The 16,437-nt window shown below is 38.2% G+C and overlaps 1 protein-coding gene across 1 annotated transcript in view; it reads left to right on the forward strand.

Moving 5' to 3' along the window:
* Positions 1-16,437, forward strand: part of RAD54B (RAD54 homolog B) — a 111,445-nt gene that overhangs the window by 62,141 nt on the left and 32,867 nt on the right. Inside the window, 2 exon segments of the mRNA XM_057532318.1 lie at positions 2,003-2,197; positions 5,337-5,618. Coding sequence (XP_057388301.1) covers positions 2,003-2,197; positions 5,337-5,618 — 477 coding nt within the window.

Consider the following 16,437-nt stretch of genomic DNA (forward strand, 5'->3'; position numbering starts at 1 on the left):
GGGCTACTCTTTGTTGTGGTGCGTGGGCTTCTCTTTGTGGTGGCTTCTCTTGTTGCAGAGCATTGGCTCTAGGCACGTGAGCTTCAGTAGTTGTGGCACGCTTGCTCAGTAGTTGTGGCTCGTGGGCTCTAGAGTGCAGGCTCAGTAGTTGTGGCACACTGGCTTAGTTGCTCCGTGGCATGTGAGATCTTCCTGGACCAGGGATCAAACCCATGTCCCCTGCATTGGCAGGTGGATTTTTTAGCCACTGTGCCACCAGGGAAGTCCCATTAAGTAGGTGGTGTATTTTAAAAGATAAAGTAATCATTTGGTTTTTGTTTTGTAAATTCTATTGTTTTGATAGCTTCCCGGGGTCAAGTGTGTATTTGGTAAAAGACATAGTGAATAGCTCTTCAGTAATGGGGGAATGAGATTTTCCTCTCTTCAGCCGGAATAACTTTTATCTAGCCATTGAAAATATAGTGTACAAGTTAGGTGAGAAGTAAGAGCTAGGGTTCAGTATGAGGGTGGTCTGTATCCCTCATGGAAGTGCTCATGTTTTAACTGTAACGGCCAAGGGGAAAAGAGAAAATAAGACAGAAATAAGGGGAGATTTTGTCTTTAGTGTCAAGTGTACTTTGAATTAATAGATAACTTTTAGTGTTTTTGCTTCAAAACACTAAAAGATACCATTATATAGAATATTATATACATGCCTTTCAACCTATACTGCTGTTATTCTTTGTCTTATTTTATTATGTTTTATCTTTTTTAAGTTGAACTATAATTTACATGCAATAAAATATATAGCTCTTAAATATCAGTGATGATTTTTGCTAAATGTATATATGCATGTACCTGTCACTCAGAACAAGTTCTTTTATTTATTTTTTAAAAATTTGTATTGGAGTATAGTTGATTTACAATGTTGTGTTAGTTTCAGGTGTACAGCAAAGTGAATCAGTTATATATATACATATATCCACTCTTTTTTAGATTCTTTTCCCATATAGGCCATTACAGAGTACTGAGTAGAGTTCCCTGTGCTATACAGTAAGTGCTTATTAGTTATCTGTCTTATATATAGTAGTGTATATGTGTCAATCCAATCTCCCAATTTATCCCTCCCCTCCCCCCCACCCCCGCCTTACCCCTGGTAAGGGTAAGTTTGTTTTCTACATCTGTAACTCTATTTCTGTTTTGTAGATAAGTTCATTTGTACCCCTTTTTTGGATTCCACATATAAGTGATATCATATGATATTTGTCTTTCTCTATCTGACTGACTTCACTCAGTATGACAATAGAGCAAGTTCTTCTCTCCTGCCTCTTTCCAGTCAATTTCCCAACTGTAGAGGCAGCAACCACTTTCTGGTTTCTCTCACCATAAATTAGTTTCCCCATTGCTGGAGAATTTTCTGTGTTAGATTGTTTGGATATGTTTTTGTAAGGTGATATTGGAAATGTTTTCAAGAGAAGTATAGACTTTTGTAAGAAACTTTTGATTTCCTGATTATATACTACTGAATTCTCAGAATCAGTGGTCCAACCTGATTGCTCCCTAACTAGGAGACAAGAGAATTTTAATGAAATTTAGTCTGATTGCTACTTTACTGTTAGGTTTTTCTCTGAGAGAACTCTGTGATCTTATATTACTTTTCCTTGATTTCGTCATGTCACTGTTAATTAAATCAGTTATTTATTCAAAATGTGATTATAGATCTTTTTCCATGGATGCTGAAATTTTATCTTTAATTAGTAGAGTTTAAAATGTTGCCAGTGATTTTTATGTTATTTTACTTCAACATAGTTTGTATGATGATAAGAAATTTACATTCATCGTACTCATGGTAATGTTAGCCCTTGACATTTGCAATTTCCCAGTTTATAAAATGCTAACATGTGTATGAAACAATACTTAATATAATCTAATTTACCTGTGCTTTTATTTGTTGAATGATCTTACTATTTAAATATTAAAGTCATCTTTAATAATGTGGTTTTTATTTTATTTTTTATTCTAGTTCATTTAGCCCCTAAAGAAATAACAGTGTCTAAGGGACAAGAAGAGGAACCTGATAGCCTAGTTAAATATTTCAGTGTTGTTTGGTGTAAGCCTTCAAAGAAAAAACACAAAAAGTGGGAAGGTGATGCTGTTCTTATTGTAAAAGGAAAGTCATTTACATTAAAGGATTTGGAAGGCAAAGACATTGGAAGAGGTATTGTGATATTACCTGATGTTTATGATTTGGTCTAAAATTAATATATATCTCTGGCTACAAAATTGAAATGTAATTGGGTTTTATAAAGTTGTTCCTTAGTTGACTTTCATGTCTAAATTATCTCATAAACATAAAATTATCTCTCAATCGTGAGTCTGACAGTCTTATGTATACTCAGTGAGATGAATCTCATCCCATGGTTTCATTTTCTCCAAAAATAAAATGGCCAGCCAGGTATATACAGTTACATTGGCATTTTTGTGAGATTAAGTAGTTTGTCTTGGTGTGTTTTACATTTTTTTTTTTTCCAGAATGCTGAGTGATTAAAAGTTAAAAAGATGTTGGTATTAGGAGTGGAATGATATTTAACTTCAATGATACCTAAAAAAAAATTTGAAGATAGCAAGGAGATAATGACTAGACATGACCTAGATTAATACATCCAAATTGGAGGTTACCATTATTTCCGTTATAAAATGTTGCCAGCATGATTTGTACAAGTTAGCCCACAAATTCAGAGTACCTAAAACCATTATGGTTTTTTTGCATTGTCTCTTACTGTTCAGTTCTGAATGTGGCCCACAATTATAAAATCTGTTCTACAAATTCACTCATTTATTTGAAAACACCATAGTTTATAGCTTTCAGTAACTGTTCTATGCTAAGCACTATGCTAGGTGTAAGCATTCAAAGATGGAGATAGTTTATAGTTTAGTGGGGACAGGGCAATGTAGTTGATAATTAGGAAGCACTAAGGTAATTGTTTCAATGAGAATTTTTGCTAAGCACAATACGAGCATATATAGAAGGGCCATTTAAGTTGACCTTCGAGGCTAACGGAAAGCTTCATAGGAGTTATTGTTTAAGGTAATATTTGAAGGATGGATAATTTTGTAGGGGATGAGAAGGGGGCACGGTATATGTACAGGTTCAAAGGCAAAACTACTTCAGTGTTTCAGGAATGTAGTATATGAAGGGCAGTGACAAAGAGGCAAGAGTTGAGGCTGAATGGAATTATCTGCAATAGAATTTTTTATTATAAAAATATTGAACAAATGCTATATATTCACTATTATGCTTAGTGTTTAGAGAAATTTAAAAAGAAAAATTGCAGTACACATTCCATGTTGTTGGTTAGGGTAGATTGAGGCAAAATTTTTGGAGAACTTGTTTATACCTATTTAGTGAAATTATATTCTAAAGCCACCTAGAGAGGTAAAAATTATCAAAATTACCCTGGAACATCTGTTACCCATAAGGTATAGAATATATGGTTTTGAGTATGTATAGTTTGTAATAAAATGATCTTTCAGTTGCAAGTAGTGATAAATGCAAATTAGGTTATAAACAGTGGGTTTTTGCTCTGACTACCCAAGTACAATCACCTACGGTGCTTTTAAAAAATGCCAGTGCTTAGGCCTTGACCTCTGAGGCTCTGATTATTTGGTATGGTTGGTGGGAAGAGGGGCTGGGCATCCATATATTTTAGGTTTCCAGATGATTCTCATATCCAGCAGGAGTTGAATCCACTGGTTTAAACATTAATGGAGGTTTTAATTGGCTTTCAAAGTGAAAACATCCAAACATAAGACTTGGTTGCTTAATTATAACATTAATAAATATATCAACCTGGAGTTAATCTTGCAAGTTATTGCCTATAATGCAAGCGGTTTTTCTTTTAAATAAACTGGATATACAGCATTTAAATATTGTTAATGTAGGAATAAACACTCTAAGAAAACTGAAGGCTGTAATGCTGAAATTGCTAATAGCTTGTGATAATGTAGTCAGATTCAATTGACTGTCATTACACAATACCCAGAAAAGAACAAGTGTGGGAAACAGAGTTCAAGAGTTTAAAGAAAGTCTTCTGGAGACTTAGAGATGTTTGAGACAGTCATCACTATGGATCAAAGTGAAATGAGAGATCTTGGAATTAGAGACTTTTGAAGATGCCTCAAAATTATGTTTATTCTTATCTCCCATTTTCATGTGATTAATAGGAATTGGATTAGTAGTGTTGGATTCTATATGAAGATAAAACTATTCTCTTCCTTAGTGTGGAGAGATCAAGACTGTTGTTGAATTGAGATAGTTTGGGAAATGGAGGGATGGGTCTTTAGCATTGAGGAACTCCAGCCAAATAACTTCTTCCTATATCAGACCTCTATCATAAATAATTGAAGAATGTGTATTATGTAGTTACCAATTGGCATGGATTGTAACTATTAGCCCAATCTTAATAGGGAATTGTAGCAATTTCCAGCTATTTTAAAAGGGTCATGTCATATTTTCTAAAATGTGATGATCTTTTATTTTTTGTTTTTAGAGACTTTAAAAAGTTTTTGTTATACACAGTTTTTGCCCCTCCTAGTGGCACAAAAACCACGCATTTAATGTAGACAAACATAGGAGTCTAAAATTCCCTCACTCTATCTGGTTAATGAGTTCATTTTAAACAGACTCTGACTAACTTACTCATATTTATATTGCATCAGCACCTTACACATGGCAGCACTTAATAAATGTCTGTTGAATTAATAATAACTCAAACAAGTTTGATATTATAAAATATCCCACTTTTTATTCAGGAGCTAGAACTTGGACTGTCAGTGGCCTCTATGACAAATGTATTTTTACTGTGCTATCTCAGGTGGAACAGTACAGTACTAGTTGTGGTAGAAATTATTTTTATTGCTAGTTCTGCACATTTCCAGCTGTTTCTAAGTGGAAATAGAGCTGCCCTGGTATTTCTCTAGTTTGTTCACAAGAAAGGAGGGTCCATATAGTATATCAAACTCTTTTCTTGGCTTGATTTTCTACAGACAGCAGATGGCAAACTATGAATACAATAGGCTGTATTTTCAGTAATTAAGAAAAGCCTTGCCTCTCTAAAACTTGCCTAATTTTTATAACTATATAATTATTTATGCCTTCTTATTTTTGCATGTATGTGTGTGTGTTTTTACTAAAATGGTAAATTATATTTTTGTTCTGGCTAATGGTTATATGAGGCTATTTGAATTCCAAGTAGTTTTTATTCTGTACAGTTATAGGAAGAAGACTCTGGTTACACTAATTAAGTCATTTTAGGGTGTCAATAAATTAAATTAATTTTTTTCTTCTCAATTTAAAGGCATTGGATATAAATTCAAAGAGCTTGAAAAGATTGAAGAGGGCCAAACAATGATGATTGGTGGAAAAGAAATAGAAGTCATGGGTATAATCTCTCCAGATGATTTCAACAGTGGCAGATGTTTTCAGCTTGGAGGAGGAAGTTCTGCTGCCTTACGTTCTTCTCAAGCTGTCAAGAAGTGTTTCTCTAACCCTTTCAAAAGTGTCTGTAAACTAAGTTCAAAGGAAAAGAGACAGAACAGTTTCCAAAATTGCAAACCACGCCATGACCCATATGCACCAAGTAAGATTTCAAAACTAATTTGAGTATTATGTTTTTACTGTCTAAAGATGTTTTGGTATGTGAATTTAAAGTTTAAATTTTGTTTTAAAGCTTTCAGGTAAAAGTATATATTATTGTTCAGACATACAGTCTGACATAAGGGATAATGTTGAAGTTGAGTAACAATATAGTGTGAGAATTATTTCATAAGTAAATGTACAATTGAAAGAATACAGTAATCAAAATACTATACATGTGTTAAAGGAAAATTGTGTAAATTGTAGATGTATACACACATACATACATGTATATGATTTTGAGTAAAAGCTGATATCTTTAGGAGGGAGAAAAATTAGTAAATTCATGAGTTAGGAATATTTTTGAGCTTCCGTTTTGAAGACCATATGCTTTGATCACGTATATTAGTGATTAGTGATTTAATTCAGTATTAAAATATTGAAAGGTCAGTTGTCATGTAAAGAATTCAAATTTTATTCACGAGAATTCAGTTCATCAAGTTAATTTTCACATTAATGAATTTAATTAAAAAATTACATAAAAAATAAAACCATGGCTGTATATGACTTTTTAAAATTTGATTGTTCAGTCAACAAGTATTTTTTGTGTGCCTTTTATACTTTGGGCCCAGAGGTGAAACTGTCATGACAGAGCTTCTCATTTGGTGAGGAAGACAGACAAGAAATTTGAATTCTGGTGTAGTAGATGTAGAAGTTGGAGAATAGGCTTTTTTCGTTAGCAGTAGTAAAATAAAAGTATTAAAATAACTATAAAAATAACTATTAAAATAATCATAAATAAAAGTATTAAAATAACTATTTTCCCCTCTTGCAAGTATTATGGAAACATAGAATTTTTGAAATAAAGGGACCTTTTAGGTAATTTAGACCAATCCCTTCACTTTGCATTTGAGGAAACTGAGTCCCAGAAGGATGAACTGACTTGCTTGAATTAAAATAACTATTGGCATAATTGAGATTAAAACCCCCAAATTAAAAATTCCTAGCTCTATTCTAGCTTGTTTGAGACTTAATTGAAATTTAGAGAGTGGAAGCTTATGCTTCTGATTTTTCTCTTTATCTAAATATTTTGTCTGTCCCGCTAGCTCTTTTTTTTTTTTTTTTTTTTTGGGAATTTAAAATTGTATATAGCTATATTACAGGTATAAAAACCATTTATAGATAGATTGATTGAAAGAGAACACAACATAAAATAGCATATTTTGGTGATAGGTTTATAAGTAGTTTACAAAAATTAAAAAATTTTAAATCTCAGTTCACTTTGCTCAGTTAAAGGTATTTCATCAAAACATTTTGAATTATATATTCCTCTTGTGATTATAAAAAGTGATGCTTCGTATATAAGTTCTGGAAGTTCAAAAAAAGTATAAGGAAAGGGAAAAATATTCAAATTCTACTGATCACAGGCAACCTATTTTAAGATTTTGGTCTTCTGGTCTTTTTTTTTTTTTTTTTTTTTAAACATCTTTATTGAAGTATAATTGCCTTACAATAGTGTGTTAGCTTCTGCTTTATAACAAAGTGAATCAGTTATACATATACAATATGTTCCCATTTCTCTTCCCTCTTGCATCTCCCTCCCTCCCACCCTCCCCATCCCACCCCTCTAGGTGGTCACAAAGCACCGAGCTGATCTCCCTGTGCTATGCGGCTGCTTCCCACTAGTTATCTATTTTACATTTGGTAGTGTATATATGTCCATGACACTCTCTCACTTTGTCACAGTTTACCCTTCCCCCTCCCCATATCCTCAAGTCCATTCTCTAGTAGGTCTGTGTCTTTATTCCCGTCTTGCCACTAGGTTCTTCATGGCCTTTTTTTTTTTTCCCTTAGATTCCGTATATATGTGTTAGCATACTGTATTTGTTTTTCTCTTTCTGACTTACTTCACTCTGTATGACAGACTCTAACTCCATCCACCTCATTACAAATACCTCCATTTCATTTCTTTTTATGGCTGAGTAATATTCCATTGTATATATTTGCCACATCTTCTTTATCCATTCATCTGTCGATGGACATTTAGGTTGCTTCCATGTCCTGGCTATTGTAAATAGAGCTGCAATGAACATTTTGGTACATGACTCTTTTTGACCTATGGTTTTCTCAGGGTATATGCCCAGTAGTGGGATTGCTGGGTCGTATGGTAGTTCTATTTGTAGTTTTTTAAGGAACCTCCATACTGTTCTCCATAGTGGCTGTATCAATTGACATTCCCACCAACAGTGCAAGAGTGTTCCCTTTCCTCCACACCCTCTCCAGCATTTATTGTTTCTAGATTTTTTGATGATGGCCATTCTGACCGGTGTGAGATGATATCTCATTGTAGTTTTGATTTGCATTTCTCTAATGATTAATGATGTTGAGCATTCTTTCATGTGTCTGTAGGCCATCTGTATATCTTCTTTGGAGAAATGTCTATTTAGATCTTCTGCCCATTTTTGGATTGGGTTGTTCGTTTTTTTGTTATTGAGCTGCATGAGCTGCTTGTAAATCTTGGAGATTAATCCTTTGTCAGTTGCTTCATTTGCAAATATTTTCTCCCATTCTGAGGGTTGTCTTTTGGTCTTGTTTATGGTTTCCTTTGCTGTGCAAAAGCTTTTCAGTTTCATTAGGTCCCATTTGTTTTTTTGTGTTCTTATTTCCATTTCTCTGGGAGCTGGGTCAAAAAGAATCTTGCTGTGATGTATGTCATAGAGTGTTCTGCCTATGTTTTCCTCTAAGAGTTTGATAGTGTCTGCCCTTACACTTAGGTCTTTAATCCATTTTGAGTTTATTTTTGTGCATGGTGTCAGGGAGTGTTCTAATTTCATACTTTTACATGTTCCTGTCCAATTTTCCCAGCACCACTTATTGAAGAGGCTGTCTTTTCTCCACTGTATATGCTTGCCTCCTTTATCAAAGATAAGTTGACCATATGTGTGTGGGTTTATCTCTGGGCTTTCTATCCTGTTCCATTGATCTATATTTCTGTTTTTGTGCCAGTACCAAACTGTCTTGATTACTGAAGCTTTGTAATATAGTCTGAAGTCAGGGAGCCTGATTCCCCCAGCTCCATTTTTCGTTCTCAAGATTGCTTTGGCTATTCGGGGTCTTTTGTGTTTCCATACAAATTGTGAAATTTTTTGTTCTAGTTCTGCGAAAAATGCCAGTGGTAGTTTGATAGGGATTGCATTGAATCTGTAGATTGCTTTGGGTAGTAGAGTCATTTTCACAATGTTGATTCTTCCAATCCAGGAACATGGTATATCTCCCCATCTATTTGTATCATCTTTAATTTCTTTCATCAGTGTCTTATAATTTTCTGCATACAGGTCTTTTGTCTCCTTAGGTAGGTTTATTCCTAGATATTTTATTCTTTTTGTTGCAATGGTAAATGGGAGTGTTTTCTTAATTTCACTTTCAGATTTTTCGTCATTAGTGTATAGAAATGCAAGAGATTTCTGTGCATTAATTTTGTATCCTGCTACTTTACCAAATTCATTGATTAGCTCTAGGAGTTTTCTGGTAGCATCTTTAGGATTCTCTATGTATAGTATCATGTCATCTGCAAATAGTGACAGCTTTACTTCTTCTTTTCCGATTTGGATTCCTTTTATTTCTTTGTCTTCTCTGATTGCTGTGGCTAACACTTCCAAAACTATGTTGAATAATAGTGGTGAGAGTGGGCAACCTTGTCTTGTTCCTGATCTTAGTGGAAATGGTTTCAATTTTTCACCATTGAGGACAATGTTGGCTGTGGGTTTGTCATATATGGCCTTTATTATGTTGAGGAAAGTTCCCTCTATGCCTACTTTCTGCAGGGCTTTTATCATAAATGGGTGTTGAATTTTGTCAAAAGCTTTCTCTGCATCTATTGAGATGATCATGTGGTTTTCCTCCTTCAATTTGTTAATATGGTGTATCACATTGATTGATTTGCGTATATTGAAGAATCCTTGCATTCCTGGGATAAACCCCACTTGATCATGGTGTATGATCCTTTTAATGTGCTGTTGGATTCTGTTTGCTAGTATTTTGTTGAGGATTTTTGCATCTATGTTCATCAGTGATATTGGCCTGTAGTTTTCTTTCTTTGTGACATCTTTGTCTGGTTTTGGTATCAGGGTGATGGTGGCCTCGTAGAATGAGTTTGGGAGTGTTCCTCCCTCTGCAATATTTTGGAAGAGTTTGAGAAGGATAGGTGTTAGCTCTTCTCTAAATGTTTGATAGAATTCACCTGTGAAGCCATCTGGTCCTGGGCTTTTGTTTGTTGGAAGGTTTTTAATCACAGTTTCAATTTCAGTGCTTGTGATTGGTCTGTTCATATTTTCTATTTCTTCCTGGTTCAGTCTCGGCAGTTTGTGCATTTCTAAGAATCTGTCCATTTCTTCCAGGTTGTCCATTTTATTGGCATATAGTTGCTTGTAGTAATCTCTCATGATCTTTTGTATTTCTGCAGTGTCAGTGGTTACTTCTCCTTTTTCATTTCTAATTCTATTGATCTGAGTCTTCTCCCTTTTTCTCTTGATGAGTCTGGCTAATGGTTTATCAATTTTGTTTATCCTCTCAAAGAACCAGCTTTTAGTTTCATTGATTTTTGCTATTGTTTTCTTCATTTCTTTTTCATTTATTTCTGACCTGATCTTTATAATTTCTTTCCTTCTGCTGGCTTTGGGGTTTTTTTGTTCTTCTTTCTCTAATTGCTTTAGGTGCAAGGTTAGGTTGTTTATTCGAGATGTTTCCTGTTTCTTGAGGTAGGCTTGTATTGCTATAAACTTCCCTCTTAGCACTGCTTTTGCTGCGTCCCATAGGTTTTGGGTCGTTGTGTCTCCATTGTCATTTGTTTCTAGGTATTTTTTGATTTCCCCTTTGATTTCTTCAGTAATCACTTCGTTATTAAGTAATGTATTGTGTAGCCTCCATGTGTTTGTATTTTTTACAGATCTTTTCCTGTAATTGATATCTAGTCTCATAGCGTTGTGGTCGGAAAAGATACTTGATAACGATTTCAATTTTCTTAAATTTACCAAGGCTTGATTTGTGACCCAAGATATGATCTATCCTGGAGAATGTTCCATGAGCACTTGAGAAAAATGTGTATTCTGTTGTTTTTGGGTGGAATGTCCTATAAATATCAATTAAGTCCATATTGTTTAATGTATCATTTAAAGCTTGTGTTTCCTTATTTATTTTCATTTTGGATGATCTGTCCATTGGTGAAAGTGGGGTGTTAAAGTCCCCTACTATGATTGTGTTGCTGTCAATTTCCCCTTTTATGGCTGCTAGTATTTGCCTTATGTATTGAGGTGCTCCTATGTTGGGTGCATAAATATTTACAATTGTTATACCTTCCTCTTGGATCGATCCCTTGATCATTATATAGTGTCCTTCTTTGTCTCTTGTAATAGTCTTTATTTTAAAGTCTATTTTGTCTGATATGAGAATTGCTACTCCAGCTTTCTTTTGATTTCCATTTGCATGGAATATCTTTTTCCATCCCCTCACTTTCAGTCTGTATGTGTCTCTAGGTCTGAAGTGGGTCTCTTGTAGACAGCATATGTATGGGTCTTGTTTTTGTATCCATTCAGCCAGCCTGTGTCTTTTGGTGGGAGCATTTAATCCATTTACATTCAAGGTAATTATCGATATGTATGTTCCTATTCCCATTTTCTTAAATGTATTGGGTTTGTTATTGTAGGTGTTTTCCTTCTCTTGTGTTTCTTGCCTAGAGAAGTTCCTTTAGCATTTGTTGTAAAGCTGGTTTGGTGGTGCTGAACTCTCTCAGCTTTTGCTTGTCTGTAAAGGTTTTAATTTCTCTATTTCTCCATCGAATCTGAATGAGATCCTTGCTGGGTAGAGTAATCTTGGTTGTAGGTTTTTCTCCTTCATGACTTTAAGTATATCCTGCCACTCCCTTCTGGCTTGCAGAGTTTCTGCTGAGAGATCAGATGTTAACCTTATGGGGATTCCCTTGTGTGTTATTTGTTTTTTTTCCCTTGCTGCCTTTAATATGTTTTCCTTATATTTAATTTTTGACAGTTTGATTAATATGTGTCTTGGCGTGTTCCTCCTTGGGTTTATCCTGTATGGGACTCTCTGTGCTTCCAGGACTTGATTAACTATTTCCTTTCCCATATTAGGGAAGTTTTCAACTATAATCTCTTCAAAAATTTTCTCAGTCCCTTTCTTTTTCTCTTCTTCTTCTGGTACCCCTATAATTCGAATGTTGGCATGTTTAATGTTGTCCCAGAGGTCCCTGAGACTGTCCTCAGTTCTTTTCATTCTTTTTTCTTTATCCTGCTCTGTAGTAGTTATTTCCACCATTTTATCTTCCAGGTCACTTATCCTTTCTTCTGCCTCAGTTATTCTACTATTGATCCCATCTAGAGTATTTTTAATTTCATTTATTGTGTTTTTCATCATTGCTTGGTTCCTCTTTAGTTCTTCTACGTCCTTGTTAAATGTTTCTTGCATTTTGTCTATTCTATTTCCAAGATTTTGGATCATCCTTACTATCATTATTCTGAATTCTTTTTCAGGTAGACTACCTATTTCCTCTTCATTTGTTAAGTCCAGTGTGTTTTGAGCCTGCTCCTTCATCTGCTGTGTGTTTTTCTGTCGTCTCATTTTGCCTATCTTACTGTGTTTGGGGTCTCCTTTTCACAGGCTGCAGGTTCGTAGTTCCCGTTGTTTTTGGTATCTGTCCCCAGTGGCTAAGGTTGGTTCAGTGGGTTGTGTAGGCTTCCTGGTGGAGGGAACTAGTGCCTGAGTTCTGGTGGATGAGGCTAGATCTTGTCTTTCTGGTGGGCACGTCCACGTCTGGTGGTGTATTTTGGGGTGTCTGTGGCCTTATTATGATTTTAGGCAGCCTCTCTGCTAATGGATGGGGTTGTGTTCCTGTCTAGCTAGTTGTTTGGCATAGGGTGTCCCGCACTGTAGCTTGCTGGTCGTTGAGTGAAGCTGGGTCTTGATGTTGAGATGGAGATCTCTGGGAGATTTTTGCCTTTTGGTATTACGTGGAGCTGGGAGGTCTCTTGTGGACCAGTGTTCTGAAGTTGGCTCTCCCCCCTCAGAGGCACGGCCCTGATGCCTGGCTGGAGCACCAAGAGCCTTTCGTCCACACGGCTCAGAGTAAAAGGGAGAAAAAATAGAAAGAAAGAAAGAAAGAGGCTATAATATAGTGAAGTAAAATAAAGCTATTGTAAAGCAAAGCTATACAGACCAAATCTCACCCAGAAGCATATACATATACACTCACAAAAAAAGGAAAAGGGGAAAAATTAATATCTCCTGCTCCCAGAGTCCACCTCCTGAATTTGGGATGATTCGTTGTCTATTCAGGTATTCAACAGATGCAGGCACATCAAGGTGTTTGTGGAGCTTTAATCCGCTGCTTCTGAGGCTGCTGGGAGAGATTTCCCCTTCTCTTCCCTGTTCGCACAGCTCCTGGGGTTCAGCTTTGGATTTGGACCCGCCTCTGCGTGTAGGTCGCCTGAGGGCGTCTGTTCCCCGCCCAGACAGGACGGGGTTAAAGGAGCAGCTGCTTCGGGGGCTCTGGCTCACCCAGGCCGCGGGGAGGGAGGGGTACAGAGGAGGCGGGGCGAGCCTGCGGCGGCCGAGGCCGACGTGACGTTGCACCAGCCTGAGGCGCGCAGTGCGTTCTCCCGGGGATGTTGTCCCCGGATCCCGGGACCCTGGCAGTGGCAGGCTGCACAGGCTACCGGGAGGGGCGGTGTGGAGAGTGACCTGTGCTCACACACAGGCTTTTTGGAGGCGGCAGCAGCAGCCCCAGCGTCTCACGCCCGTCTCTGGGGTCCGCGCTGATCGCCGCGGCTCGCGCCCTTCTCTGGAGTTCGTTTAGGCGGCGCTCTGAATCCCCTCTCCTTGCGCGCAGCGAAACAAAGAGGCAAGAAAAAGTCTCTTGCCTCTTCGGCAGCTGCAGACCTTTTCCCGGTCTCCCTCCCGGCTAGCTGTGGTGCGCCAACCCCTTCAGGCTGTGTTCACGCTGCCAGCCCCAGTCCTCTCCCTGCGATCCGACTGAAGCCGAGCCTCAGCTCCCAGCCCCGCCCGCCCCGGCGGTGGAGCAGACAAGCCTCTCGGGCTGCTGAGTGCTACTCGGCGCCGAGCCTCTGTGCGGGAATCTCTCCGTTTTTTCCTCTGCGCCCCTGTTGCTGTGGGGTCCGCGCTGATAGCCGCGGCTCGCGCCCGTCTCTGGAGTTCGTTTAGGTGGCGCTCTGAATCCCCTCTCCTTGCGCGCAGCGAAACAAAGAGGCAAGAAAAAGTCTCTTGCCTCTTCGGCAGCTGCAGACTTTTTCCCCCGGACTCCCTCCCGGCTAGCTGTGGTGCGCTATCCCCTTCAGGCTGTGTTCACGCTGCCAGCCCCAGTCCTCTCCCTGCGATCCGACCGAAGCCGAGCCTCAGCTCCCAGCCCCGCCCACCCCGGCGGGTGAGCAGACAAGCCTCTCGGGCTGGTGAGTGCTGGTCGGCACTGCTCCTCCGTGCGGGAACCTCTCCGCTTTGCCCTCCGCACCTCTGTGGCTGCGCTCTCCTCCGTGGCTCCAAAGCTTCCCCCCCTCTGCCACCTGCAGTCTCCGCCCGCGAAGGGGCTTCCTAGTGCGTGGAAACCTTTCCTCCTTCACAGCTCCCTCCCACTGGTGCAGGTGCCGTCCCTATTCTTTTGTCTCTGTTATTTCTTTTTTCTTTTGCCCTACCCAAGTACGGGGGGAGTTTCTTGCCTTTTTGGAGGTCGGACGTTTTCTGCCAGCGTTCAGTGGGTGTTCTGTAGGAGCAGTTCCACGTGTAGATGTATTTCTACTGTATCTGTGGGAAGGAAGGTGATCTCCGCGTCTTACTCTTCCGCCATCTTCTCCAATCCCCCCGCTAGCTCTTTTAACAAGCCTCCTTCTCTCCTTTATTCTTATTTCTCTTTGCCTTCCTGTCATGTAATAATAGAGGGCTGTGGGGAACTGAAAAGAATACTGTACTTAGTCAAAGACCTGAGTTAGGGTCCTGGTTTTACCCCTGAACTAACTGGTTCTTCAACCTGTTGGGGGAGTCACTTCATTAACGTTTTTGCCTCCTCATGTGTGAAATGTGGGTTCTAATAACTACCATAGAGACTTAGAGTGCCTGGTATATGTCGTGTATGATAAATATTTATTGACTGAGTGAATGAAAAATTTTATTGTGATAATTTATATATATGTGTATATGTGTGTGTGTGTGTGTGTGTGTAAGCAAGCCCTTTTTGTAAATGGTAAATAGTTGATTATTCTCTCTTTTTTTTATCTTGCTAAGGTTAGGACTGAGAGTGGTACACTTAAAACTAAAGCATGGCAGATTTTGTTAGCATTGAATGATGCCTCATCATTGTGAAGGTAGAGGAGCATCTTAAGATTTGAATTGGTGTCCTATTGCTGTGGGTGGTGCTTTAGGTTTTATTTTTCTTGAAGCTGGGTACTTTGTTAGATGACTTATGATTCTATGGTCCTCTTGCTTGAGCTGTGTATCATCTTTACCTCTATCTTCTTTTCTTCCGTTTGTCCTTTTTAAAAGATAGAAAAAAATGGGGCCATTTCTTGGTTGGAAATCGACAAGGCATACACTCTTGCTTTGTTACTGGGATATAGAGGAAACCCAAGGGCCAAGTTTTCCATTTTTTAAAAAAAAATTAATTAATTTATTAATTAATTTTTTATTTTTGGCTGTGTTGGGTCTTCATTTCTGTGCGAAGGCTTTCTCTAGTTGGGGCAAGCGGGGGCCCCTCTTCATCGCGGTGCGCGGGCCTCTCACTATCGCGGCTTCTCTTGTTGCAGAGCACAGGCTCCAGACGCGCAGGCTCAGTAGTTGTGGCTCACGGGCCCAGTTGCTCCGCGGCATGTGAGATCTTCCCAGACCAGGGCTCGAACCCATGTCCCCTGCATTGGCAGGCAGATTCTCAACCACTGCGCCACCAGGGAAGCCCCAAGTTTTCCATTTTTCACTCCCTAGGCCCCTACCTGCCAGGAATTCAACTCAAAAATGAGAGGTGAATTCCTGGTTGCTCAGAAACGTGGGAAGATCACAGAAAATTTTCCTCTGGGTAATTGCTATCAGTAAACACAACCAGACTCTCATTCCTGTGACTATGTGTTTCCACATTGATGGTTATTTATTTAATCTCCTTTTTTTTTTTCGGCCACGCCATGCGGCTTGTGGCATTTTAGTCCCCTGACCAGGGATTGAACCCGCGTCCTCGGCAGTGAAAGCGCAGAGTCTTGAGCACTGGACCGCCAGGGAATTCCCATATTTGATCTCCTGGAACCCATTTTTTAAAAATCTCCTTTTCTCATCTTTGTTCTTCTCTTTTTATCTTTTTGTTTATTTTTTAAAATTTATTTTGTTTAACCATGATGTAGACATACAAATATATCCAAAAAATTATTTTGATGAGTTTATTTTCTGATTTCAGATTTATCAATTGAGACTGGCTGTCTAGTTATGTTTGATTTTGTTTTTTGGGGTGACTTTTAATCTTTTAAATTGTATTAGCATATTTCTAAAGAATTACATTGTTATTTGATGGTTACTTCATGATGCTTTGCAAAGATTCATGAATTTTACATTTATGAATGAATTAATTAACTTTAAGCAAATAATGGTGGTGAAGTCAATGGAAAATTTGTCATTCTTTCTCAGTTCTTCTGAACAACAGGAGTAATGGTCATTGTTAGTGGGTACAAGAATGAAAAAAGGGAGCCTTTATATTAAATTTGGAAAGCCTTTCCAGAATAAGAAGCTGTGAGCATTAGCAAGAGCATCTTGGCAAAATTCCAACCTGT

The sequence above is a fragment of the Balaenoptera acutorostrata genome, chromosome 17, assembly GCF_949987535.1.
Source record: "Balaenoptera acutorostrata chromosome 17, mBalAcu1.1, whole genome shotgun sequence".
NCBI lineage: Eukaryota > Metazoa > Chordata > Mammalia > Artiodactyla > Balaenopteridae > Balaenoptera > Balaenoptera acutorostrata.